The following is a 27,378-nucleotide window of genomic DNA, read 5'->3' as shown; positions in this document are numbered from 1 at the left end:
TCTCCCCTACTTAGAAACGTTCATCTCGAATGTAAATACTTGGTCGTGTTAAAGTCCGGAAGCGAAATCTCTAAGTCTTTCCTTACACCTTAACTCCTTAAGGCTTCAAAATTTGACTAACTCTCCTAATTTATAAAATTTCGGCAGAGTTTCCTTTGTTAATAGGCTTATCCCAAAATTCCAACCTGACAATGAGCCATAAGCATACAATATAAAAGGCCCCACACGGCTCTACTCATCACAACTACATCAATAAATGCCTCCGCGACTTTATATATCTCCAAACAACATTACATAGCCTCTCCCGGCATCACAATAATTAAATTTATTACCATAAGACAAGTCTAACAACTATGCGCAACAGATAAATCAATCACATCAGAAAATTGTACCGTATTCCGACTTATAAGTAAGATAAATAATTTTCTCACTCGTTCCATGGAATTAAAGCATGATAAACTCCAAACTCAAAATTTCAAGGTAACAGTCATACCTGAAGTCGCGAACAAGTGGGGGTATCGAGTTTTCATATCCTCCTCGGCCTCCCAAGTGGCTTCTTCGATGCCATGATTATGCCATAACACTTTAAGTGAATCTATATCTTTTTTCCTCAGCCTACAAACTTGCCTATCCAGAATCTCAACTGGTTCTTCTTCATAAAATAAACCGTCATTAATTTCTACTATCTCTGGTGAGATGATGTGAGCATGATTAGGCATATAACCCCATAGCATCGATACATGAACAACATGGTGAACCAAAGTCATCGATGCAGGTAACTCTAGCTTGTAGGCTACTTCACCAATCCTTTTCAAGATTCGATATGGACCAATGGATCTAGGAGCTAGCTTTCTCTTCTTCCCAAATCTCATAACGCCCTTCATTGGCGATACTTTCAAGAAGACTTGATCACCCTCTTTAAACTCCAACTTACGTCGATGTACATTTGTATAGCTTGTTTTTCATATCTGAACGGTCTTAATCCATTGTTGAATCAAATCCACCTTCTCTAAGGCATCATGTACAAGATCGGGACCAAGTAGACCAACCTCAGTTGGCTCAAACCATCCAATGGGTGACCTACAACGTCGTCCGTACAAAGCCTCATAGGGAGCCATCTGGATACTAGCATGATAGCTATTATTGTAGGAAAATTAAATCAGAGATAAGTGTTCATCCCAATTCCCAAAAAAATCAAGGACACAAGCCCGCAACATATCCTCAAGCGCCTGAATAGTTCTCTCAGCCTGTCCGCCAGTCTGTGGCTGAATAGTGGTACTCAAATTGACACTTATACCCAATCATTCTTGAAAGACTGCCAAAAATGAGCAGTAAATAGGCCCCTCTATCAGATATAATGGAAAATAGAATACCGTGAAGTCTGATAATTTCTTTCAAGTACAACTTAGCATACTGAGGTGCCGTGTCAGTCATTTTTACCGGTAAGAAATGCGCCGACTTTGTAAGTCGGTCTACAATCACCCAAATAGAGTTATGATTCAAGCGAGTGTGAGGCAAACCCACCACAAAGTCAATATTAATCATCTCCCACTTCCAAAGTAGAATCTCAATATTCTGAGCCAACCCACCAGGTCTTTGATGCTCAGCTTTTACTTGCTGAAAATTTAAACATCTAGTCACGAAATCCGAAATAATTTCCTTCATTCGATTCCACCAATAGATCTCACGCAAGTCCTTGTACATTTGTTTGGACCCTGGAAGTATAGAATATCTCGACCTGTGTGCCTCCGCCATAATTTCATTACTAATTTCATCAATATCTAGCACGTACATACAACCGTTCATCTTCAACAACCCATCCTCGTCAAAGGAAAATGCAAGGATATCTTTAGATTGTACACAATTTCGAATATTCACCAAATTTGGATCTTGAAATTGCTTAGCCTTGACACGCTCAATAACAGAGGAACGTGTAATGGCACAAGCGGTAATGTCTTTAGCTATCGGTAAATGAGCCAAATTACCTCATGACTTTCTGCTTAGCACGTCGTCTACCACATTCGCCTTTCCCGGATGGTAATGAATGCTTAAATCATAATCCTTCAATAGTTCTAACCATTTCCTTTGCCTCAGGTTTAATTCCCCCTGCTTGAATATATATTTCAAGATTTTATGGTCGGTGTATATTTCATAGGGCTCACCGTACAAGTAATGCCGCCAAATTTTCAAAGCAAATATAACTGCGGCAAGCCAAGTCACGGGTCAGATAGTTATTCTCATGGATCTTCAACTATCTAGAAGCATACGTGATAACCTTACCTTTCTGCGTCAAGACACAATCCAACCCAACTCTAGAGGCATCACAGTAAATCACAAACTCACCTAAACCTGTTGGCAACGTCAACACCGGTGCCGTAGTCAATCTAGCTTTCAACTCTTGAAAACTTCTCTCACAAGCATCTGACCACTGAAACTTCGCTGCTTTCTACGTCAAATTGGTTAACAGAGATGCAAGAGTAGAAAATCCTTCAACAAACTGCTGATAGTAGCCCGCTAATCCCAAACACTACGAATATCTGTCAATGTAGTTGGTCTAGGTGAACTCTTAACCGCTTCAATCTTAATACTTTCACGAGATACCACATGACCCAAGAATGCTACGGATTCGAGCCAAATTTCACACTTAGAAAATTTGGTATATAACCCATGCTCCAAAAGCGTCTGCAATACTATTCTCAAATAATTGGTATGCCCCTCTTGACTTCGCGAATAGACTAATATGTCATCAATGAATACAATCACGAACCAGTCAAGAAATGGTTTGAAAACCCGATTCATTAGATCCATAAAAGTTGCGGGTGCATTTGTTAGCCCAAATGACATCACCAATAATTCATAATGCCCGTAGCTGGTCCGAAAAGCCATTTTGGGAATATCCTTGTCTCGAATATTCAACTGATGATACCCCGACCCTAAATCAATCTTCGAGAAGCACTTTGCCCTTGCAACTGGTCAAACAAGTTATCTATTCGAGGTAATGGATACCTATTCTTGATGGTCACCTTGTTAAGTTGTCTGTAGTCAATACACATCCTCAAAGAACCATCTTTCTTTTTCACAAACATCACTGGCACTAGGTCTAATAAATCCTTTATCCAATAAAATTTTCAATTGCTCCTTCAATTCTCTCAACTCGTCTGGAGCCATTCGGTACGGGGGAATAGATATCAGTTGCGTATCTGGCACCACATCTATCTCAAAGTCGATAACCTGATCTGGTGGAATACCCGGAAGCACATCAGGAAAAACATCAAGAAACGCGTTAACAATTGGCACAAACTGAATGCGTGCTACCTCTGTAGTTGTGTCAGTGACTCTGACTAAATGATAAAGAAATCCCTTCGTGATCATCTTCTTCGCCTTGAGGTATGCAATAAATTTAACTCGAGGCTCAGCAATATTGCCCTTCCACTCACGAATTGACTCATTAGGAAACTCAAACTTGACTACTTTAGCACGACAATCAAGAATGGTGTAACACTTGTATAACCAATCTATCCCCATAATTACACCAAAGTCAACCATTTCTAGTAGGTCTGCCGTAGTCTCTCGATCTTAAATTATAATCACACGACCCCTATAGATGCGAGAGGCAATAACAGAATCTCCCACCGGAGCCGACACAGAAAATGGTTAAAGTAGTTGTTCTGTCTCTATCCCAAAATCCAAAGTAAAGTACAGAGTAACATAGGAAAAAGTAGATCCAGGATCCATAAGAGAATAAGCATCTAGATCACAAACAGTAAGTATACCTATGATGACAATATCTGAAGCCTCTGTAGTAGGCGAGTAGGCGTGGCATAGAAACAAGGATGAGTCCCCTGAGAAGTAATTGCTATTTGCGGTACCTATCCTGCACTGCGCCCACTGTGGGCCCCATTACCCTTAGGTGGGGGCGGTGCAACCAAAGTAGTAGCCGTAGAAGGCGTCGGATGAGCTCTCAAACCCTATTGCCCGTTAGGGCAAAACTTTCGAATATGACCCGTCAACCCGCAACCATAACCATGGGGTAACCTAGTAACACTAGACTGACGTTGATGAGAACACACACCACTTTGAGCCTGAACGTTCCTAGACTGGACTCCCTATCCGGAACTGTATGCCACTGGAGGGATACTGAAAGCTATCTGCATCCTAGACTGCGGTGGGCCAGATGGCCCTTTGCTTCTCTGCTCCTTGCCCGAACTAGGCACTTCACTGAAAGTGCCAAAAGTCCGGGCCTTTTTTGTTCTGCTCCCTGTTAGCCCTCTCCTCCTGATGAATCCTCTCGATATCCATTACTAGATACACAAAGTCAATAAAGGTAGTGTTTCTTCTCCCACTAGTTGTATCTTTTCTGATGCCCAGAATCAAGCAACGAGCAAAGCGATCAATCTTCTCATCCTCAGTGGGGATGAGGTGGGGAGAATAACGGGATAACTTCTCAAATTCGATGCTATACTCTAGGACATTCATGGTATCCTGCTTTAAGGTCTCAAACAATATCACAAAGGGCAGCTCTCACTCCCGGTGGTAACTACTTCATAATGAAGATCTTCTTAAACTCCGCCCAAATCATTGGAGGTGCATCCTCCAATCGACTCTTCTCTACCCCTTTGAACCAGAGGTCAGCAATGTCTTTCAATTGGTAGGCTGCCAATCGAACCACCCGGTAGTCTTTAACTCCCAGCAAAGTAGTAGCTTTCTCAATCCAAAAAGTACTGAGTGTATGCAGTAGGATCTGTACCTGTAAAAACAGGCGGCTTAAGTCTCACAAAATTCATGGCCAACTGTGCCATGTCCTCAATCGCTGGTGACCTCTTCCCTCCTTGTTGGAGTGCCTGAATACCCACTTGAAGATTCTGTTGGGTCTGCATAGCTATGAGGTCAGCAAAAGTATCCATAGCATTTCTAATATCAGTGAGGGTCTTCTCCAAGTGATTTGGTTCTGGAGGTGGAGTAGGTGCCTCGCCAACTTCTTCCTCGAGCTCCTGGACCATCCTTTGAGCCATTGAAACTGGCACAGTCCGTTCTCTTGCAGCCTTCGAAGGTCGCCCCCAGGCCTAGTGGGTACCCCTACTGAAGCTGCATCGGGAATAAGAGCAGCTTCTCGATTCATATTACTGCCACGCGTGTTCACCATATTCTGCCAATTGATATAACGCACAAGTCAGGAATTATTTCTCAGTTCTATTGCACGATTCTAGAACAAGAATAAAGAGTGAAACATTCCTATAATGTCCATGTAGCCTTCTCGATATAAGTGTAGGGCACAATGTACCCATAAGGGGAACTCTACCAGACACGATTCCATAGACCCCTTAGGACTCGAATTAGAACCTAGGGCTCTATTATCAAGTTTGTCACGTCCTAAAACCACGTGACCGACACTCGGTACTCTACCCAACCCGAGTGAACCATACAATAAATTGATACTCATCTATATGCCTAATAGGGTGATGCGAAAGCCTCTTCATGTATAATCATTTTAAGATATAAAACAAAACATAAATAATGTCTTTAAGTAACTATTTTCCTTTGAAATAAAACTTCATAAAGATAAAAGGAAGTTTCATTCATGCATGCCATGAGTAACCATAAGATTACAACCCAAAAATGAATACTACTATTGTTTATGGAATCTCTATGACACAAAAATGAAATATTCAACCAAGGCATAACCCGGTGACTCAAAAGAATAATAATATATTAAAGTCCCCCGCGAGTACAAGTGTGGAGTCTCACCAAAAAGTGTCAACAGATATAAGATATGCGATAGTAATTGATAAAAGAAAGAAGCCTTAATATCAATTAACAATTTAGAAAATAAAATAAAATAATATGGTAAAACATATTTCAAAATCTTCCCTTAGCATTAATCTTTGCAAAATCATGTTAGATCTTTCATTTACCGGGAGCACTATACCATCACTGACACGGAAGTAAGTCAACTAGGTTATATACCTAGCGGCAAGTATCATATACCCTACTTGCTTAGGTTGTTTCATCATTGTGCCACCCGAATAGACTCAGCCATGCTAATAAAGTAGCACAATATTACCCCCTCATGGGTAGTACTCTGCCGTTGTTCTCAACCGTAAGGTGGGTTCTGTGCTTAGACCGACACGTGTAGTATCATGACCTAATGAGAAAAAAAGATACAAGGTCAATCTCGGTCAACTTAAGTAACTCCCAAAACTTTTACATTTATCAATGATGATGTTTATAGCCAAATTATCTATTTGAGAATAGTTGAATCCAAGATATTTCACAACTCATGATTTTCATTTCAAAAATGCTACAAGTGCAATTCCTCCTTTAGTAAGTTTTAAAATTGAAATAAAACCTTTCAAGAAAACAGTATTCATAGCACTTAAATCTTTTATGATGCATGAAATAGTACAATCCCAACTCGCTCGTCCCCACAAGCTAGGACTCACATTTAGAATTTTTATTTACTCGCGTTTCAATATGAGTGTGGCGAAAAGCTCCGAGGGTAGTAAGTTTCTACGTACCTCAAATTGCTTCCAACCTCACCCTAAAATGATCCAATAATACCAACGAGTCACAATCTACATATACAAACTCACATAATTTAATAACGCATCACAACAATACCAACTAAGCCAACTAAGTGCCTAACACTTAAGTCCAATTTCATAAGTTTAGCAAAAATTCACATTTCCTTATTTGAAGGTCAATCCTTGAATTTTAACTCCAACTCTTTCATTAAACTTGTTATGGGATCTAGTCATTCCATTAGAAACTCAAAATAACATTGTTCAAGCAAGACCCAATACTATTCATCATCCCTACCAACCAACTCTTCAATTTCAAGACTAGTTTCTAGGGTTTCATGAATGAATGTTTTAAATAAAAATCTATCTTCATAAATATACTCTACTTCGTCAACAACCTCTTTGTCAAACCGTAGAATTTTCAAGATTTGAGTTCTTGAAGGTTCCTTGAGATTATCTTCAAAAATCTATGAATTCCATGATGTTGGAGTGTTAAGAGATGTAATAAATGAACCAAATCTACCAAAGAAAGGCATTTATTTCTTACTTTGAAAATGTATTAATGGTAGAGAGCTCTCCCTCCTCTCTAAACCTTTAAGACTTGGACCAAAATTATATAACTTTCTCTCTCCCGAATTATTTATAAGAGCTTCAACTGTGGGCCTTAAATTTCGGATGCTGAGTTGCACGCCTTCGCTGCACTTCACTGCCTCACGTTGGGTTTCGACTTATTTTGGACATGATGGAGATACGACGCATCAAGTGTAGCATCCATCAGTGAAACAACATTTTGATCTTCAACTTTGTTCATTCCATTTCCCAACTTAACATGCTTGCATTTGTCATTCATAATTAATTCCATTGTTCCCTTGTCCCCTTCTTCCACTTTAGTTACTGCCAATGTTTTGCCAAACTTCTCTTTCTATCTTATTCCAAATATGATTGCCCCACATTTATTCTTGAAGATTAATATTTTTCAAGCACTTATCCCATTATACAAAAATTTATATCCAAGTGTTAATGATAACCTCCTAAATTTCCCTTTATCCAACATTAAACCTTTGATAGAATAATTATCCCTAAGTGTTCCAATGACGTATTCTATTCAAGAAATCTCACGTAACTCGGGTTGAATTAAATCGCATTCTTAAGCTCGAAATTAGTATAAATTAATTAAAAAGAATTTACAGGGCTTTACACTCGACTTCATTGTTAGTTAACAGAATAGGTTTTATGGCCTGCCTCAGGGTTTTCCCTGAAGGCGTGATTAGGACCATCTCGAGCCCGGACCTTTTCACATTGGAAGCTCCGTCCATGAACAAGGTCCAGACTCCTGATGCCGTTTTCAACATCATCACCGCTTCTTTAGCGGCCAAAGGCAGCAACCTGAGACTGAAATTGGCCACAAAGTCGGCGAAAACTTGTGATTTAATTGCAGTCTTAGGCTTATATTCAATATAAAATTTGCTAATTTCAACTGCCCATTTGGCTAATCGTCCTGACAGCTCAGGTTTGTGAAGGACATTCCGCAGGGAAAATATTGTCACAACGTCTATCGGGTGGTACTGAAAATAAGACCTAAGCTTCCGAGAGGCAACTACGAGAGCTAAGACCAGTTTTCAAGGTTTTGATAACGAGTTTCCACTCCTGAAATGTTTTTTCTAACATAATAAACATGAAATTGCGTACCTTCATCCTCCCGGACTAGAACGGCACTTACCGCTACCTATGAGACCGCTAAGTATATTAAGCAGTTGTTCACCTTCCCCCGGTTTTGATAATAGCAGGGGTCTTGATAGATAACGTTTCAGGTCTTTTAAGGCTTGTTGATATTTTGGAGTCCATTCAAAATTTGTCTTCTTCTTCAGAAGTAAGAAGAAGTTATGAGAATTTTTCAAGGATCCTGAATAGGTATCGAGGAAACTCATTAAGTCGTTCCCGGCCGATGCATCAATTATTTGATCAATATTTGGCAGTGGGAACGAGTATTTTGGGCATGCCTTATTTAAGTATTTGTAATCTACAGTGACACAAATTCCCTCTGGGGTTGGAAATTTCAGCAGTTGGTGATATGTTAATGGTACGACCTTCATCTCATGTAATCATGGTCTACCAAGAATTATGTTGTAGCCTATGTCACCGTCCACCATTTCAAATAAGGTGGTCTTTGTAACCCCTTCGGCGTTCATGGGCAGCAAGCTCTCTCATCGGCTTGTCACAATTGCCAAGTTGAACTCGGTGAGGAGTTTTATTGCCGGAATGATACTCCCGGTTAATTTGGCTTGTTTTAGCACTCTCCATTGAATGATGTTGGTTGAGCTTCCCAGGTCAACCAAAACAAGTTTAATCTTAAACTCCAGAACATTAAGAGAAATTACCAGGGCGTTGTTATGCGGCAGAAGAAGCTCGTCAACGTCTTCCTCCGTAAAGGTGATGTTGTCTTCAGCGACTTCCCAGACTCTCTTGTTGTGGGTCACCGATACCTTTATTTTATTGGTTGCTGAGAAATTTACACCATTGATTTCATTCCCTCCGAAAATCATGTTGATAGTTCACCGAGGAAGGTCTTCCCCTATCTTTGAGGGTTCTGCGTTGTCCCGACTGTGGCCATAATTGTTCTTGGCTAGGCCGCTCAAGAACTCCCTGAGATGGCCGTTCTTCAATAGCGTTGCCACCTCCTCGTGCTTATGTCGGCAGTCCCCAGTCCTGTGGCAGTGAGTCCCATGATATTCACATCATAAATTGGGATCCCTCTGGCTGGGATCGCATCTAATTAGCTTCGGGAATTATGCTTCCTTGATGTTTCTCATTGCTGATACTAACTCCATTACATTGATGTTGAAATTATAATATGATAGCTAGGGAAATGAGGAATCCCGGGTCCCCGGTACCTTTTTTGCTTGAAGTGACCTGTTGTTCCGGTCGCGATCGGTTTTTTTATCGGGAGCAAAATTATCCGAGAACCAGAACCCTTTGCTAGCGCGTCCTTCGGCTCTCTTGTAAGGCAAGAATCGACCTTTAGAAGACTGCCGATCTGCTTCAAAATTATCCTTGAATGTATCCCGGTTCTTTTCTTGGTCCCGTCCCTTGGTTGATGTCGGGAACCCGAGCTCATCATCTTCTATCCTTATCTTTGATTCATAGTGGTTATGGACATCCACCCATGTGGTCGCTTTGAACTCAAGCATGCTTTCCTTCAACTTCCGGGAGGCGCCGGAGTTCCTCGGGTTCAAACCCCTTAGAGAATGTCTCAACTGCCCATTCGTCCGGTACGACCAGTAACAACATCCTTTCTTTCTGGAATCTGATCACGAACTCCCGCAGCAATTCAAACTCACCCTGTGCGATCTTGAATATGTCTGGATTCCAGGCTTGAACCTTTCTAGCCCCGGCATGTGCCTTTATGAATGAATGTACGAGCATTTCAAAAGAATCAATAAAATGATTGGGTAAAAGAGAATTTCATGTCAGGGCCCATTTCGTGAGGGTTTCTCCGAATGTTTTCAGCAGAACCTACTCAATCTCATGCTGAGCCAAGTCGTTTCCTTTCACCGCAGTTGTATAAGTTGTGATGTGCTCCTGAGGATCTGAAGTCCCATTGTACTTTGGTATGTCCGACATCTTAAACCATTGCAGAATCAATTCCGGTGCTGCGCTCCACTTAAACTGTAACTTGTGTACTTCTTCGAATCTGGCCCTTCAAAATCGGTGGTGCGCTCGAAATTTGATCCATTCGGGGTGTGAAACTCCTTCGTGTTCTGATCCATCTACTCATTCATTTTCCTCACGAATCTGATGAGTTTGGTTTTGAAGGGATCATTATCGTTGTCATTACCGGATCTGCTACCGGTTCCCCCTGCTTCGTCGAAGCCGACCTTTCCTCTCAAGGTATTATTATCAACTCTTTGAGCTATTTGATTTGCAGGAGCGCCGGGAGGAACTGGGCCTCTTCCATTTGCGTTGTTCGAAGCACATGATAATGCCTGCTTTAGTTCCGTCATGATCTGGTCCTGCCTTGAGAGATGGCCCATGATAGCTTTTTACTGCTATTTCAATATCCTTACCGTTTTCGCAACATGCACATCCTCCGCATCATCGGGAGTTGTCTCCCGCATATGTCAGGTATATTTACTGCCATGGATCGGAGTTTCCACATCCCTCTCGTTGCGGGTGTCAATGATTGAATCCTCAAGTTGAGGTAGATTTTCGTGTGCCTCAATATTGTGTGCGATGTTGACATCGTTAGCTGTCATTTTTGATTTTTTGCTAAGAAACAAAGAATCAAACGAATTAGTAATAGATGCAGGGATCAACTCAATTACGCAACTGTCTAAGTCCCACGATGGGCGCCAAACTGTTTACCCGTAAAGCGGTACAGTTAAATTTGTTACGTGATTTATAGACAAGCGAACTGATTTGACCCAAAATAATAAATAAAGTAGATTAAAAATAAGACTTAGCATTAAAATAAAAGGAAATGGCAGGCTTAACTCCGGGAGCGATGCTTTTGAGGACAGAAATAAGTGCAATATAAACAAAAAGTAAAGTTGTGTTATTTAGCTTGAGAATAGAATGTAACATAAGTTTTGCCAAAGATTTCGTATCCCTACAATGACTGTTGAAGCTACTATTTATAGCTATACCTAGAAAACAAGATCCTAGGATCAAGCCCCTCTTAAATGACAATAAAGGGAGCTATTGATGAATATGTAACGGCATGCTATGAATGCCAAAATTCTCTGCAACGGCTACCTATTTAATTCTAGGGAATATTCTTTATTAAATTTCATCTGGTGACAAACATTCAACCCGCTCACATTGATCGTTTTCCCCTCGAGGTTTAACCGGTGACAACTGCAGTTGCTGTTCCCGGTCTTGGTTCTCACTCGATTTCTCTGTCATCTGTCTCCGGTTTCACGTGTTGCTCTATCATTAGATCATTTAATATAAGCCAATTTTACCCCATACAGTACATATTAAGGGGAGCGCCAGGCTCGTGATTCATATTTGTCACAATACAAGCTCATGGCACGTATGTGTGGTTTGATCCAACAGACCTTACGAATTTATCTCTTGAGCTATGTCATCTCGAGTTCAAAAGTGGACGTACCATAAAGTGACATATTCAAAAAGTTGCCAGCTTAAAAACTTGACCCAGTCTCATCGACCCACCCTCCATCACGTGCATCACATTAGTAGAAAAAAAGATTAAAAAAAATATCTCATTCTGTCCATTTTCGTCATCGATGTGCCACTAAAAATTCATATTTACGGTGCTCGTCTATTTCTGAAATTGAGTCAATGCGAAACGAATAAATTAAGGAAAATCCAACTTAGGCTTTTTTTGAGCGAAAAAAAAAAGCAATCTTTTTTATTCATTGACGAAATGTATTACAACAGAGAAGGAATAAAAACATTACGGGACGTCCGGCTCAGAAAATTATTAATTTAATTAACAATGATAATTTGAGCTATAGGTTAGGCCGAACCAATAGTTTTTGCTCGAACAATATTTTTGTGTTACGAAATTCATTAAAATGTGTACAAATATTAAATTTAGAACCCAATTACTAGTAATAGTGCTACGTACCTTTTGTAATTATGCATAAGTATATTATCCTTTTAACCAAAAAGAAAAATAGAAGTCGTCTTTAGCTATCAAATAAGACTCCTTTCACTATGCTATACCTCTCTTCTATCTCCTTCTCTCTTCGTAAATTAACTTGGAACACTACCCAAAAAAAAAAGCAAATCGGATATCGTTGGAAACATTTCTGACGGGCTTCCCGTCAGAAATTTCTTTCCGACGAGCCAATTTTCGAGGGGATACCCGTTCGGAAATTCACATTTTTAGTAGTGATAGAATGAAAAGTCTAGCCTGAAAGAGAAGAGCATGTCAAGATAGCCAAGGAGACTGCCTGAAACCCAAAGCAAAAATGGTGTAATCAAAACACCTTTTAAAATAATGGAGCAGGCAAGTCATGCTTGGCTACTAAGCAAATATGACTCTATTTTACTAAGCATCTCTCTGGCATATAGTTGCTTTATGTTTTTTCCTTTCTATTTCTTTGACTTTGTTCTCTTCAGCTATACATTATCTGACTTCCCTAATGGGAATATGTTCTTTTCATTTCTAAAGACTAAAGCGTATCAAGCACTTTCTACGGGGGAATGTATTGAATCCCATGCCATAGAACGATACACAGTAGACTAAAGCGTATCAAGCACATTAATATTTTGGAAATTATGATTTTCGGGGTCATGCATCTTTTGTTTCCCATGTACTATATTTTGAGGTATATTTGGGGCCTTGTTGCCGACATTTCCATATTACTCTTCTATTATACTTAGAGGCTCCGTAGACAGGTTGTGGGTTGTGGTTGATGTTGGAAATTGAACTGAAAATGTTGGTATTTGGAAAATCATGTTTTTCATTAACTCTATAAACGCGTAATATTTTGAAAATTATAATAAAGCTGCTAATGTGAATGAAATGAGAGTTATTAATAAAATCTTTTCAGTGTTGATTAATGAAGTACATCTCGTCTTTATTCATGGATGAGTTTGGGTAGAAGGTAATCTAACAGGATTACTCGGCCGGGTTCTCTCGGTTGAGCGCTGGTCTAGCTCCTCGATTTTGGGGCGTGACAAACTTGGTATCAGAGCCTAAGGTTTTAAAGTGTCCTAGATGTCTCGCAGCCGTGTCTAGTAGAGTCCTTCTTATCGGTGTGTTATCGACCATATCTATAATGAGGAGGCTACTCAGACATTTAGGAATATCTCACTTATTTGATATTCCAAGATCGTGCGATAGAGCCCAAGGTAGGGAGCTAATTTCCTCGTTATGTCTCATTTTCTTTCAGATGAGTAATCCACGAGTTTGAAACAGTGAGGAGGGAATGTCCGCGCCATTGAATCTAAGGGAGATTACACAAGAGTTCATTCGGATAATGCGTCGAGCCATAGAGGGATTGGAAGAACTTGTTCCTAAGGGAAGTGTCCATGTTCCTACCAACGTCACCGCACCACCGGATCGCGTGGTGAGAGAATCTAAGAAACGAAAGAGGGTTGTTGGGGCTAATGAACCGGGTTGTGTGATTTGCAGCAAGCGACACTTGGGAACATGTTAGATGACCCTTGAAATTTGTTATGGCTGTGGAAAGAGGGGGCACAAGAATAACAAATTCTCTAGGTTGGGTACACCCATCACGTTCTGTCCGACATGCGGGAAGGAACATTTGGCGTCGTCTTGTAAGTATGCTCAGCAGCACGTTAGAGGTGGTAGCTTTGGGCAATTCCAAAGGCCCACACAGAAATCCGGTGCTGGAATTGTTACTCCCGCATTAGAAGCTTGGAGGAAGGATAAGGGGGATGCTTATAATGTATGCAAAAAGGGTAATTATCAGGTCAGTGGGACGAGTGAGTTTAGCGGACCTCATCCTCGTTGTGTGAAGTGTGGGAGATGTCATCCAAGATTATTTCACTATAGTACCTATGTATGTTACAAGTGCGGTGTGAGGGGTTATATTCAAAGAGATTGTCATTCGTCTCGCTAGAGCATGGGCGGGGGTGCGACACAACTATCCAGTTCTGTAGCTACTACATCCACAACGCCTCCCCCAGCTAGAGGCACTATACCGCCCGCAGGGCGTGGAGCAGCTAGGGGTGGAATTCAGAGCTCGGGAGGGCCCAACATGTTTTATGCTATGAGGAGGCATCAAAAGTTTGAGGCCTCTCCAGATGTGGTTACAGGTATATTGACTGTCCAATCTCATGATGTGTATGCTCTTATTGATCCCGGTTCCACTTTGTGATATGTCACTCCTTATGCTACTATAGAAGTTGGAATAGAACCGGAATAACTTTATGAGTCGTTCTCAGTATCTACTCTTTGAACGAGATGCAATATTCGTGAATCCACTCTATCACAATTTATCTTATTTACAACCTATTGTGGAATTGAGCTATATAATTATTTCCTTCAATTGAATTATAACTTTAGAAGTAATACTTCCCACTTGATTTCCTAAATTCTCAACAAGAGACTATACCTAATGAATTTCTTACAGAATCTTTTGAATCGAATGGATAACATATGCTCACTTGTGCCTATGCATGCACCATCATAAAGTTTACTTATGTGGTATCAAATCCAATGTAAAGCAGCCTAGCGTTGAGATCCTTCTTGAGCCACTCTTTTTCTCTCCGGTGTATGTGGCTCCTATGATTGGAACAGTCATTTTACTCCTTTGTGAGTATTATCATGGAACCTTTCCACTATCTAGTAACATGAGAGCATATCTCAACACCTATCATATGTGTACATGTAAATTGAAAGGGGTCACTTCTCTGCATAAAGTTTCTAGGAAATTTGAGATTTTAACAAATCCGTCGCGGGAAGATCTTTTTGTTTGCCTATCTCAGTATGACTTTCATGTCTACCTAGATCATGGCTCAGTGAATAACTCACTTTGTTCCTAGTATTGTAGTTACCCATGAAATGGCCTTGTATTGCAACTTGATAGTTATTATGGCAAAAACATGTCTATCTCATAGAAAAGGGTTCATTTTCTCTAACCAATACATGATTTCATCCCAAATATTTAGATGTCCCAGCTATGTGGTTTCACTCGTGAAAGGTAGAAATTAGATGCTTCCATATTTTGGCATATATCATGAGTATATTGATATGTTTGTCGCATCTCTAGTTCTCTTTTATAGGATCAACTATCGGAAATGGGTTAAGCTGTCAGAACGATAATAATCTCACAAATGTTCAACTTCCTTTTCATCCTCATTGGGTTTGTGGCATAGATTTCTTGTGTCAAATATTGTTAAGAGCGTAATGCAACTTCTTATATCTTGAAACCCATATCACATTTAGAGTGTTAGAATATTCTCATTTCGAGTTAAACGGATTTTTCCTACATTCCAAGAGGCGACTAGTGTCACGTACTTGGCTATCTCACTTTGAAGTCTACTATTGTCGAACAAGGCACATATGAAATAAAACAATTGTTGTTGTCCTTTTCATGACTCATTTCTTTTAAATCTCAGAATCATGAATATGGTCCCCACATTATCATTGCATACTAGGCAACTCTATGCCTCATTTGTCAAATCAATGATGTCATCATAATGATTATCCATGTCAGCACTATTGGTAGTAACCTCCATGTCTCTTAGGATATAACCTCCTAAAATGCCCTGCTCAGCACATTGATCGATCCTTGAAAAATTTTCAGCCCAATCTCGGACCTCGTTGTTCCTATTTATAGTAACTTATGGGGGTTGAAGGTTCAAACATGTCAAAGAAGAAGCGTCATCCAGTGAACAAAATATTGGATAGGAAGTTTTATGGTAATATTAAAGCTAGCACATCTTAGAGTAATTGTTGAAGGTCGCCAAAGGGTTTAGTTTGGGTATTCGACGTAATGATTTAGAGTTGAAGAAAGTGAACGGGTTATTCTCAATATTTTCTCTATGAATATATTTGGTGAATTGTTAAGGAAGGTAAAGTATGTGTAGTCACATTAGGACTTATGGAATAATGAAGAAAATAGGTCAAACTATGAGTATGATATTTTCCCATTGTTGTCCTCCATGCCCCGATGGATCATGTATCTAGGTTCTAGAAGGTTGTTGGAAATCCTTTGCCTATCGTTCCGGTGAAAATTATTGAAGGTGAAGTTAGTGGGTAATTTTCTTATAAGAGATACCTAGTTGTCATCCCTGTTAGATAAGTCCAGAAATTAAGATCTGCCTTTGTCAAAGTAAAGGAAGTATTCTCACATGCTTGTATAACCAAATGGTTGTAATTTAAAAGGGTACTTGTTATATGTTATGATTTACATATGTACAACTCATGTCTAGATACTACTTATGTTAATGTAATACCCTTAATGTTGAGATCAGTGTTGTTAAAATATACTGTGATGATTTGTTGAGTTATGAATATGTTGTCAGGGTGGTTTTGGTGATTCTATGGCAGGTGGTTAGGCCCAATTACAGGGGAGACTCTGCCGAAATTTCTGAAAATTTTTGGAGTTAGTCAAATTTGGGGGATTGAAATGCTTGAAAGAAGAGTCGAGTTATGTTAAGTGTTTTGGGATGAGCTCAACTCCTCATTCGAGGGCGAATGATCCTAAGTGGGAGAGAATGTAAGGCCCCGTAAAAATTTCCTAATGATTTAAGTTTTTAAAGTGCGCCAACGGTATTTAGGAATAATGTATTTGAGTATTAAAGGAAACCTATGGTATAGAGCCACATTATGTTGAATTGATAATGTATGTTTAAGGTGTGTCGGAACATACTAAGGAGTTTTGGGAATGGCAAGAACTTGTGTGGATTAAGTTAGACACATTAAGTGGAAAGAAAATTTCAATTGGCACAAGACCCAATTTCAAATGAATAGACATCCCTCAATATAATGAGTTAGATGGTGATCTACCTATTAAATGAAATATCTTTGAATCTAGTTTCCAACGCATCAAACCGTTTGTCATTTGGATATGTATAAAAAAGGTTATGGCCATTTTACTGGACATGTGTCATATGCGCGGCCGTGCATATTTGAGAGTTTCTGCCTCAGGTGCGCGGCCAATGCACGGCCAAATCCGCGGCCACGCACGTAGGAACCTATTAAATACCCCCAAGACCGGGTAGAGATAGATATAAGTCATTTCTTAGGCTTGTATAGCAAGGGAAATCCGCCCAACACCTCCCTCCCATGAACCAAGGTAATATTTTTGGAGTAATTTTGTGTTGATTACCACTCCTAAACACTTGTATTAACAAGGATTAATCTTGAAGATCCATAGATTTTCATTTAAATCCCCAAATTGGTCAAGAACACTACAAGTTAGAATTTTCATGAGTCTCACTACAAGAGGTATATCTACCATCTCTAACTAATATAGGGGGATTATTTATGTATGGAATATGTGTTATAACTTAGGGTATGGTGATTGGAAGCCTTTAGTTCTCAATTTAAATATATAACTATTGTAAAGATGAAAAGGTGATTATTTGATGGAATTTTGTTGGTTGGGTGTGGATGGTCATGTATGTGATGTTGGAAGTTAAGAATTGTTTAAGAATGATGGTGGGATAAATTATTGGTAAATGATAGTAGTTGGAAGAACTAATTCTATGGTTAAGAGATGTAGAGATTCATGTCTACTAGGTGTTTGATAAAATGCTCAAATGAGCTGAAACCACGAATATCTTCCTAATTTATGTTCAATTTTGTTATGTCTCAAATAGATTGGGATTGCTAGAATTTCTGAAACGTTGTAGTAATTTAAGAAAATCTCAAAGCGAGGTATGTTGCTAAAGTTTCTCTCTTGGAATTGAATTCCATAATGTTCTCGTAAGTTTCAAAGTATGGGTTGCGTATTAAAATGTTATGGCTTTGAGTAGTGTTTCAATGAAAGATAGTATGCCAAATTGTGTGAGAAAATTTCAATATTCTTAAGATTATTAATTGCTCATATGTGTACCTAAAGTCTTAATTTGTAAATGTCTTATTGTTCATAATCTATAAAGATGGTTGGAAGTGAAATAAGTGATATGGGGATATAGAGTGTGGCCAACGTGCCAAGAATTTAAGTTATGACTGTGGCTAGTAGTGCAAATGATTTGATAGAATGTGATAAAGAATATGAAATGAGCCTCGACTCAACGGTGTTAAAAGTGATTTGGAAAATAGAATTTGCCTAAGAGCTTTTGTATTCAATTCATGCCCATTAGTGGCTGCTTTAACTAATGCTATGCTTTGTGAGTATATCCAGTGTGATTCGAGTTCTATATACTCATGTGTTGCAATTGTGTATTGTTCTTTTTGGGGAAGAGTATTGCAAGAGTAAATAGTGTATTGATTATTTATGATTTTTTATGTGTATTTCTACTGTTGGATGGTATACCTCATTCTTTGGAAAGAAACCATTTGTGTTTGAAGTTCCTATTTCAAATGGATTTGAAGTATATGATTTCTGAAATTTTCTATATGTTGATATTGATGGTGATCTTTGAAATTTAAAGAGGTGAAAGTGTGTAATATGAAATACGGTCATCGTGCAAGGAGTAAAAAATCTTGTGAATGGCCAAATGAGCCAAGGAAATATTGTCGCTATGAATGACTGGAAATACTAATGAGAATTTATACAATGTGAAAGATGTTGAGGTGAGTACAATTGTAATTATCTTACCTCTGTGTGCAAATCAAAAAAATAAAATATTTTTGGGAGCATCATTAGTAAAACCGAGGAAGGGTGGGTCATAAGGCCCACACCTGAAACTACACGTGCCGGTGTAGGGGTGGATTGTGGTTATTCCCCTTATTTGGGATAAAATTGTGATATTATTCCCCTTAATTGGGATGAACTAGTAATAATTGTGGAATGAAAAAGTCAACCCACACGGCATATGTGGGAAGACGGCCTAACTGATCGGGTGGAGATCGGACTCCATGTTGCGCACATGGTGGTACTACTCTTGGTAACAACTTTCTTTCGTATCACCTGTCAAACCACATTATCCGCGGGGAGATGGCCTAGCCGATCGGGCATGATCGGACTCTGTGCTAACAAAGACGGTGGAATATCGGTGCTAATGATATTCCAACCAAAATTGTATATGAAGTTCGTATTTTGAAAATTATTATCTTTTAACTGGACATTTGGATATTGTTGATTGTGACTTGCTATTTCTATATGGGCATTCTATTTTGAAAGAGGACTTTTAGCTATACATACTAGTGCTATTCGAAAGTACTAATGTCCCTTTTGTCGGGGGCGTTGCATCTTTAATGGATGCATGTGGTTCTACAGTAGGCGACATTGATCAGTGATAGCAGTACACTCTTTTCAGCTGATTTGGTGAGCTCTACTTCATTTCGGGATCATGCATCTTTTGTTTTTCATGTACTGTGTTTTGAGGTATAGCCGGAGCCTTGTTGCCGACATTTTCATATTACTCTTCTATTGTACTTAGAGGCTCCGTAGACAGGTTGTGGGTTGCGGTTGTTGTTGGGAATTGAACTAGAAATATTGGTTTTTGGAAATCATGTTTTTTATTAATTTTATAAACGCGTAATATTTTGAAAATTATAAATGAAGCTGCTAATGGGAATGAAATGAGAGTTATTAATAAAATCTTTTCAGTGTTGATTAATGGAGTGCATCTCCTCTTTATTTATGGATGAGTTTGGGTAGAAGGTAATCTAACAGGCTTGCTCGGCCGGGTTCTCTCGGTTGCGCTCCTCGGTTTTGGGGCGTGACACAAATTAGGGAATTGGTTGGCTGAACAGTTATTTAGGTTAAGTTTTCAAACAAAATCGTCGCATAACTAATGCGGTATTAAATAGTATCAATATTAAGGGTAAATCTGTGTGTTAATTTATGCAAGATAAGAAACTTGACAGAGATTAAACTATTTAATGATATAATACCCTTTGTAAATTAAGTAACTCATGCATAAAAATCTCCTCATTACTAATCATCATTGGATAACAACCTTTTCATTATCATATTGTTGCATAATCCCAGTACAACTGCTATGTGAACTAACCCCTTTATGTACTATTTCAACTTGAATTATTTTCATCACATTTTTCTAATGGCTTTGAAGTTTTCCTTTTTGTTTTGTTTTCTTTTATCTTTCTTCATACTTTCTTAATGTTTAAAATTTTATACATCCTCGGATGAACTCATTGTCACTCATTAAGGCATTGAAGCTGGTAATGGGGCTTCAAAGTACATGGCACGTAGCTGAAAGAAAATCCAACTTAGGCCTTTTTTGAGCGGGAAAAAAAACTTTTTTATTCATTGACGAAATGTATTACAGCATAGCGGAAAAAAAAAGAAAACCTTTTTTTGTTAGAACTACTAAAGTACTTGCTAGAACTGTTGATTGGCTACCAATTAAGACTCCTTTCATTTGTAAGGACAGTTGCACCGCTAACCAATTGAATCAAGCACATTAATTGACTGTTGGAAATAGTGTCCACCCATACAGTATACATGGTTCGTCCAATGTACAGTGATGAACAACGCTGATCGATAATTTCAATCATGGTTTAGTTAATCTTTCTGCTTCCTCTACAAGGAGATACCCGGGCGATGTAACAAAGTGTTTTTATTAGTTCTAGTCCCCGTATTTTTTACTTTTTTTTAATGGGCATTACATGACAGAATCTAAATTAATCGGTCGGTCGGGACATGAAAACAAAGAAAGATAATTCCTCGGAATATATATTGACTCTGTTATTAAAAGAATCTCATAAATGAAATGTTGATCAAATCTATAAAATTGAAAAGTGACCCAAAATAATTGGAAAAGAAAAATAAAAGTCTTCATGCCACTACACAAGGTATTGGGAGTGACACATCTATATACCCTTTTAAATGAGACTTGGGGGGGATCAAATCTATTTGTCCCGCCCCACTTGAAAACGAGGTCAATCATTCTTAATATCTGATCGAATTTTCACATAAGAACAAATAAAGAAAAGAAAAAAAAAGTAATAAGATATAGTGTTCTATATGTGTCTAATGGGTATCAAAATTGTTCTACAGAAGCTTTTACATGGATGCATGCACTTGTATGAACTCAATTTTATACTAATTTATTTTTAATACTGACACGCTCGGCATATGTAGGATTAGTGATGAGGTTAGGAAAATGGAAAATTCAGAATATAAAAAAGTAAACATACGAAAATGTTATCTAAATTTAATGTCTACTACATTAACTTAAAAAGTAATTTTAACCTTATAGTATAATATAATTTTTCGACGAAGGGAAATCGGATGAACTCCCTTGCGCCTCCACCACCAGCTCTACACTGAGTAGGACAAAAACTGTAGGAGGTAATAATCTTCAGAGTGACAGAATAATTTCATTTGATATTACTACAGTACTTGCTATTTTTACTCAAATTGAAGTCATGTCCTTTTCTATGTTTTGAGAAAAGCTATGTATTCTTAGGTGTTGTGAAAAAGAACCGAGCTAGCATTTTAAACCCAAAAAGATGTCAAATTAATTCAAGAGAAGATGTTTAGGATATGGTCTAAGGCCAAAATAAATTTATTATTGAATATTAATTTAAACTTGAGGAAGTTTTAGATCATGGAAATCCCGAGCAATAGCATATGAGTTGCTCCTATGAGAAATATATTTGTGTTGTTGGATGGGAATGAGTTCGTGTTTGGATAAAAGTATTGAAATTGACAATAATAGTTGATGCATTTATAAAAACTGGTGATAAGCTATTCTTTTGGTAAAACAATTAACATAACCCTTAATATTTTTAGGCCAAATACATAAACGGCCTCTTAAGTTGTCCTGAACGATCATATGAACACCTTCATTGATCCCATTGTAAATTAGACACTTTTTCTCCACTGAAGTACAACCTCGTGAAGCCCTCACGCTGACATGGAAAAGTATGTGCTTTATATTAGCATTTGAGCGCGTGAGACCCTCAAAATTAAGTCTTTTTTTTTTGTTTTTTTTTACATTTACCTTAGATTATGTGGACCTCACTTACCTTCGTCTTCATACTTTGATGGAAAACAAGAATAATTGCTTTCAATATACATTGTGTTGCTTATACAATCAACTCTAAGCATTTAAACTGCTATGGCAGCCCAAATAGCAAGCTAGCATAGGAAAATTGGCATCTCAAATTTTGTGTTTTTGTCTCCTTCAACCTACAAAAATTTCCGCTACCATTTCCATCACTACTACTTCCACCACCATAAGAACTCCGTCCACATCCTCCGCCTCTACTGTAGCTGCCTCCACCACCACACAAAAAAGCATACCAAGCAAATTCCTTCAATCTTTTACCCTAATAAGCCGGTTCGAAAATTTCTTCTCCACTATCTTCATTGTAACCATATGTGATGACCCAAAAGGTCATCTTATGTCTTAGAACTCGAATCTGAGCTCTTATGCCTTACAAATCTCATTTTTATCCTTCTCGATTTGCGTGCTCAGTCCGAACAGGTTTCCGAAAAGCTTTTATGTTGAAAACTAATAAAAATCAGAATTTTTATTTTAAAAGTTGATTTTAATTGACTTCGTTCAATATTTTTGGAAAACGGGACCAGATCTATGCTTTGACGATCCTGGTAGGTCCGTATCGAATTATGGGACCTGGGCGTATGCCCGGAATCGAATTTGGAGGTCCCTAGCTTGAGTTATGAATTTTTGATAAAAATTAAAAGTTTGGAAATTATTTGTTTTTAAGAATTGATTGATATTTGGCATTGTTAGTATCGGGTCCGTATTTTAGTTACAGAGCCCAGTACAGGTTCGTTATAATATTTAAGACATGTCTGTGAAATTTGGTGAGAAACGAAGTTGATCTGACGTGATTCAGACGTCCAGTTGAGAAAATAGAAATTTTAAAGTGTTCTTGAGAATTTCATTTGATTTAGTGCTAAATTCGTAGTTCTAGGTGTTATTTTGGCGATTTGATCACGCGAGCAAGTTTGTATGATATTTTTAGACTTGTGTGCATATTTGGGATGGAGCCCCGAGGGCTCGAGGTAGTTTCGGATAGGCCACGTGATGTTTTGGACTTGGGAAAAATCTGGTTTTCTACAGATTCTGGTGTCTGGCATATCCTTCTTCGCGTTCGCGAAGGTCCTCTCGCAATCGCGAAGAGTAAACTGATGAGGCAGGGATTTCTTCTTCGCGAAAACGAAGCGATGGGGGCGTTACCCTTCACGAACGCGACAAGCCCATCGCGAACGCGAAATGTTAGGCTCTGGGGAGGGGGAGTCAGCCGTTCCTTCATCGCGAACGCGAAGGCCAGGGGGGAGTAGCTCGCGAACGTGAGCTGGATCTCGCGAACGCAAAGGCTTGGCAGCCAGTACCCTTCGCGAATGCGACAGTGCTCTTGCGAACGCGATGGACACTGTCGACCAACACTTAACAGAATCCAAAAACGGGATTTTAGCCAAAAATTCATTTTTCTCAAAAACCAAACGGAGAGAGGCAATTTTTCAAGATCCATTTCTTCCCCAAATTGTTGGTAAGTGATTCTAAACCATTTTCTTTCAATTACCCATTACATTTTATGAATTATCAACCTAAATTCTAGAGTTTTCATGGTAGAATTAGGGGTTAGGGTATAAACTAGGAGTTTCGGGAATTTGAGAATTCAGACCCGAATTTGAGGTCGGATTCCAAAACTAATTACATATTCGGGCTCAGGGGTGAATGGGTAAATGGATTTTAGTCCGAACCTCGGGTTTTGACCAAGCAGGCCCAGGGTCGATTTTTGACTTTTTGGAGGAGAAATTTGGGAAATCTGTAATTATTCATTAAACTTGATTCCTTTAGCAATGTTTGATATTATTGAGTCATTTTTGAATAGATACGAGTGATTTGGAGGTGAATTCCAAAGGAAAAGCTGTGATTGCGAATTAAGTGGCCTTCGGAGCGAGGTAAGTGTTATGTCTAACCCTGACTTGAGAGAATTAGGAACCTTAGATTACTTGCTAAGTGAAATTCATGTGAGCGGCGTATATGTGAGGTGACGAGTACTTATGCACCGCCAATTTACCTGTTTTTCTATGTTTCTCTATTTTTCTTATATTGTCTCATTCCTATGCCTAATTGCTACGTGTTATACTAGCGTTGTTCAATTTATCGTTCTTATCATGTTTTACGAATTTTCTGGTGACAATTGAGTTTTTATTTCAAAGTTGAGATTGATATTATGGAACCAAATATTGAAGTAAGGTTTGTACTTGTTATTCTATCTCCCTATAGTTATTTATGCTTTGCATTATGGTAAGGGAGAGTGTTAATGCACGAAGGGTGATGCCGTGCCATATTGTAAGTGTTAATGCACGAAGGGTGATGTCGTGCCATATTGTGAGTGTTAATGCACGAAGGGTGATGTCGTTCCATATTGTGAGTGTAAATGCACGAAGGGTGATGCCGTGCCATATTGTGAGTGTTAATGCACGAAGGGTGATGTCGTGCCATGATATGAGCTTTAATGCACGAAAGGTGATGCTGTGCCGTTTCTATTAATTCTATGGTGAGATTGAGAGTAAAAGCACGAATGGTGATGTCGCACTTATTATATTTCATCTTAGTTAATTATTGTTAATTACTGAATGGAAATAAGGAATTGGTTTAATGATTCTCTAACGTTGGCTTGCCGAGCAAGTGAAATGTTAGGCGCCATCACGGTCCCGTCGGTGGGAAATTTCCAGTCGTGATAGTTGGTATCAGAAGGCTAGGTTTCCTAGGTCTCACGAATCATGAGCAAGTTTAGTAGAGTCTGGAGGATCGGTACGGAGATGTCTGTGCTTATCTTCTAGAGGCTATGAAGTTTAGGAACAAGCTTTGCTTATATTATTCTCCGTCGTGCAATTTTGCTTTCTCAATACTGATTGAACTCTTCTACTCATATTCTCTCGCAGATGGCGAGAACACGTACCACTTCCTCAGCTGAGTAGTAGCCAGAGTCTCCAGTGGTAGCTCCTACGCGGGGCAGAAGTCGAGGCCGAGGCCGTGCCAGAGGCCGAGGCAGGGGCAGGGCTCAGCCTAGGGCCCGAGCAGCAGCCCCAGTAGTGGAGCCTCAAATAGAGCTTGACGAGGAGGTTCCAGCTCAGGTCCCGAAGGGGTTCATTGCTACCCCAGTACTTCAGGACACTTTGGTCCGTTTGGTGGGCCTTATGGATAGTGTGGCCCAGATTGGCGCATTTCCCATGGCACCAGCACTCTCTCAGGCTGGAGGAGGAGACTAGACTCCTACCACTCCCGCTCCATAGTAGATAGCTCCCCAGTATCAGGCTCCAGCAGCTCAGCCAATTGGATTAGTTCAGCCGGTTATTGCGGCACAGGAGGCTAGCTATGTCTTTTGAGGTTTTATGGAGATTAGCCAGGTTTATCAAGCTCTTTCCTGGTCACTTCAGTAGTGCTCCTTCAGAGGATCCCCAGGAGTATCTTGACAGCTGTCACGAGGTTCTACGAAACATGGGTATAGTGTAGACCAATGGGGTCGATTTTGCTGCATTTCAGATGACTGGTTCCACCAAGAAATGGTGGAGAGATTACTTGTTGACCAGACCAGCTGGGTCGCCTGCTTTTACTTGGGACCAGTTCTCTCAGCTCTTCACAGAGAAGTTTCTTCCTACCATATTGAGAGAGGAGCGTCGCTGTCAGTTTGAGCGTCTCCAGTAGGCCAGTATGACTGTTACTCAGTATGAGACCCGTTTTGTGGATATGGCCCGTCATGCTATTCTTCTGCTTCCCACCGAGAGAGAGAGAGAGAGGGTGATGAGGTTTATTGATGAACTTACTCATCCTATCAGATTGCAGATGGCTAAGGAGACTGGAGTGAGATTTCTTTTCAGGCGGCTACTAATGTCGCCAGACGAGTCGAAATGATTCTTACTTAGGGAGGTCAGGGGTCTAACAAGAGACCTCGTCATTCTGGTGAGTTCAGCGGTGCCTCATCTATAGGACGGAGTACTTTTGGTAGAGGCCATCCTCCCATGCCATTTCATTCAGTGCTCCAGGCATCCCATAGTGCCTCAGGTGGTCGTGGCCCTCAGATGTATTATTCCGACCAGCTAGCCTACAGTGCACCACCATGTTCCGACCCGCATATTTTTCGCCCAAATTCGCCGCCTAAAGGGCTGCCAAACGAGCCAAACTGGGCTGGCAAAGACCAGAAGGTCTTTGCACATGGAGGCAACAATCCGACAGGCTGTCCGGGCCCTCATAGAGGCTACTTTCCGCCAGCAAAAGCAAGTGCTGCGCCGCTAGGTAGGGTCACATCCTGTCTGGAGGAATCTGGGAGCAAATGCCTCCCAGCAAGAAAGGGACCACAGCAGCTGGACAAGTCACTTGGCACCTGGACTGCCAACATCTTCCAGGAATCCAGCATAGAGCAGTGCATTCCAGACTGGCCGGCCCCACAACCAACTTAGTTGCCTGTAGGCATTTTTCTGTATAAATAGGATACATAAGTCTTGTTAGAAGGCAGATCTTTGTACTTGTATTTCCTTCTTTTGTATATGAGATAAACCCCGAAAATTGGCCTTGGCCTCCCATCTTTGTGTCTTTCATTTCGTTATCCCTCCAACCTTTGAGTTTGTGTGATTGCCTTGGTCCCAAGCACGATTTTGTGCTTGTTTCTTGTTAAGGGCTGAAGCAAGAGTAGTAGTCAAGCTATCTTGCTGCCCTCGCTGAGCCCCCAGAAAACGGGTCCGCGACAAGTGGTATCAGAGCAAAGGTTATTAACCATGGCAACTGATGGAGATATCGCAAATTTAGACAACAATCATGGCAGAGACGAGTCACCAACAAAGAGGCAGAAACCAAAGAAGAGAGGAACAAGCAAAGTTCGAGATCCCACCATAGCCGTAACAAGTGAGGCGCCAGCTTTACCGCCGCCCCCACAACAGGTTAGACTTGGTGAAGATCGTGAGGCTTCTGTCTCATATCCTTTAAACATGAGAATGGGTCTCACTGAAGCTAGTTTAGATGCTCTAAACCAGCACATGGGGGAAGTTCTGCATAACTTCCAAGCACTTGAGTCTACGACGCTAGATGGACTTGACGAAGTCAAAGAGTCAGTAGATCAAGCAAGTTTTGAGCACAAGGAAGGACTAACCAACCTTGAGCTGAAGCTGACCGAGGCTGTATCAGCATTGCACGGGGAGATTGAGCTCCTAAAGCAGCAACTGAAGGCAGTAGAGTTAGCCGGTGGCACTGGTCATGTGACAGTGCGAGAAACCAAGATCGAGGGCCCAAAACCGAAAGAGTTTAGGGGCGAACGAGACGCTCAAGAAGTAGAGAACTTCATCTGGAAGATAGAAGACTA

General features: G+C 39.9%; 1 protein-coding gene across 1 annotated transcript; it reads right to left on the bottom strand.

Moving 5' to 3' along the window:
• Positions 1-1,242: 1,242 nt before the first annotated feature.
• Positions 1,243-3,546, bottom strand: LOC138901099 (uncharacterized). The gene is made up of 3 exons (XM_070188832.1): positions 3,085-3,546; positions 2,281-2,446; positions 1,243-1,961 (listed from the first exon to the last, which is right to left on the bottom strand). The coding sequence occupies exons 1-3, from the start codon at positions 3,544-3,546 to the stop codon at positions 1,243-1,245; spliced, it is 1,347 nt and encodes a 448-aa protein (XP_070044933.1).
• Between the last annotated feature and the right edge of the window lie 23,832 nt (positions 3,547-27,378).

This window comes from Nicotiana tomentosiformis, chromosome 11 (genome assembly GCF_000390325.3).
Source record: "Nicotiana tomentosiformis chromosome 11, ASM39032v3, whole genome shotgun sequence".
Taxonomy (NCBI): Eukaryota; Viridiplantae; Streptophyta; class Magnoliopsida; order Solanales; family Solanaceae; genus Nicotiana; species Nicotiana tomentosiformis.
The sequence above is the reverse complement of the archived record's forward strand: the minus strand, read 5'-3'. Positions and strand labels throughout refer to the sequence as shown.

Excerpts from the sequence above, each read along its gene's own strand:
- LOC138901099 (XM_070188832.1), bottom strand. The coding sequence starts at position 3,546 with ATGGTTGACTTTGGTGTAATTATGGGGATAGATTGGTTATACAAGTGT. Across the intron at positions 2,447-3,084 it reads TTAGACCTAGTGCCAGTGAT|AAAGCAGCGAAGTTTCAGTG; the intron begins GTTTGTGAAAAA and ends AATTTGACGTAG. Across the intron at positions 1,962-2,280 it reads TTGTGTCTTGACGCAGAAAG|CTAAAGACATTACCGCTTGT; the intron begins GTAAGGTTATCA and ends ATTTACCGATAG.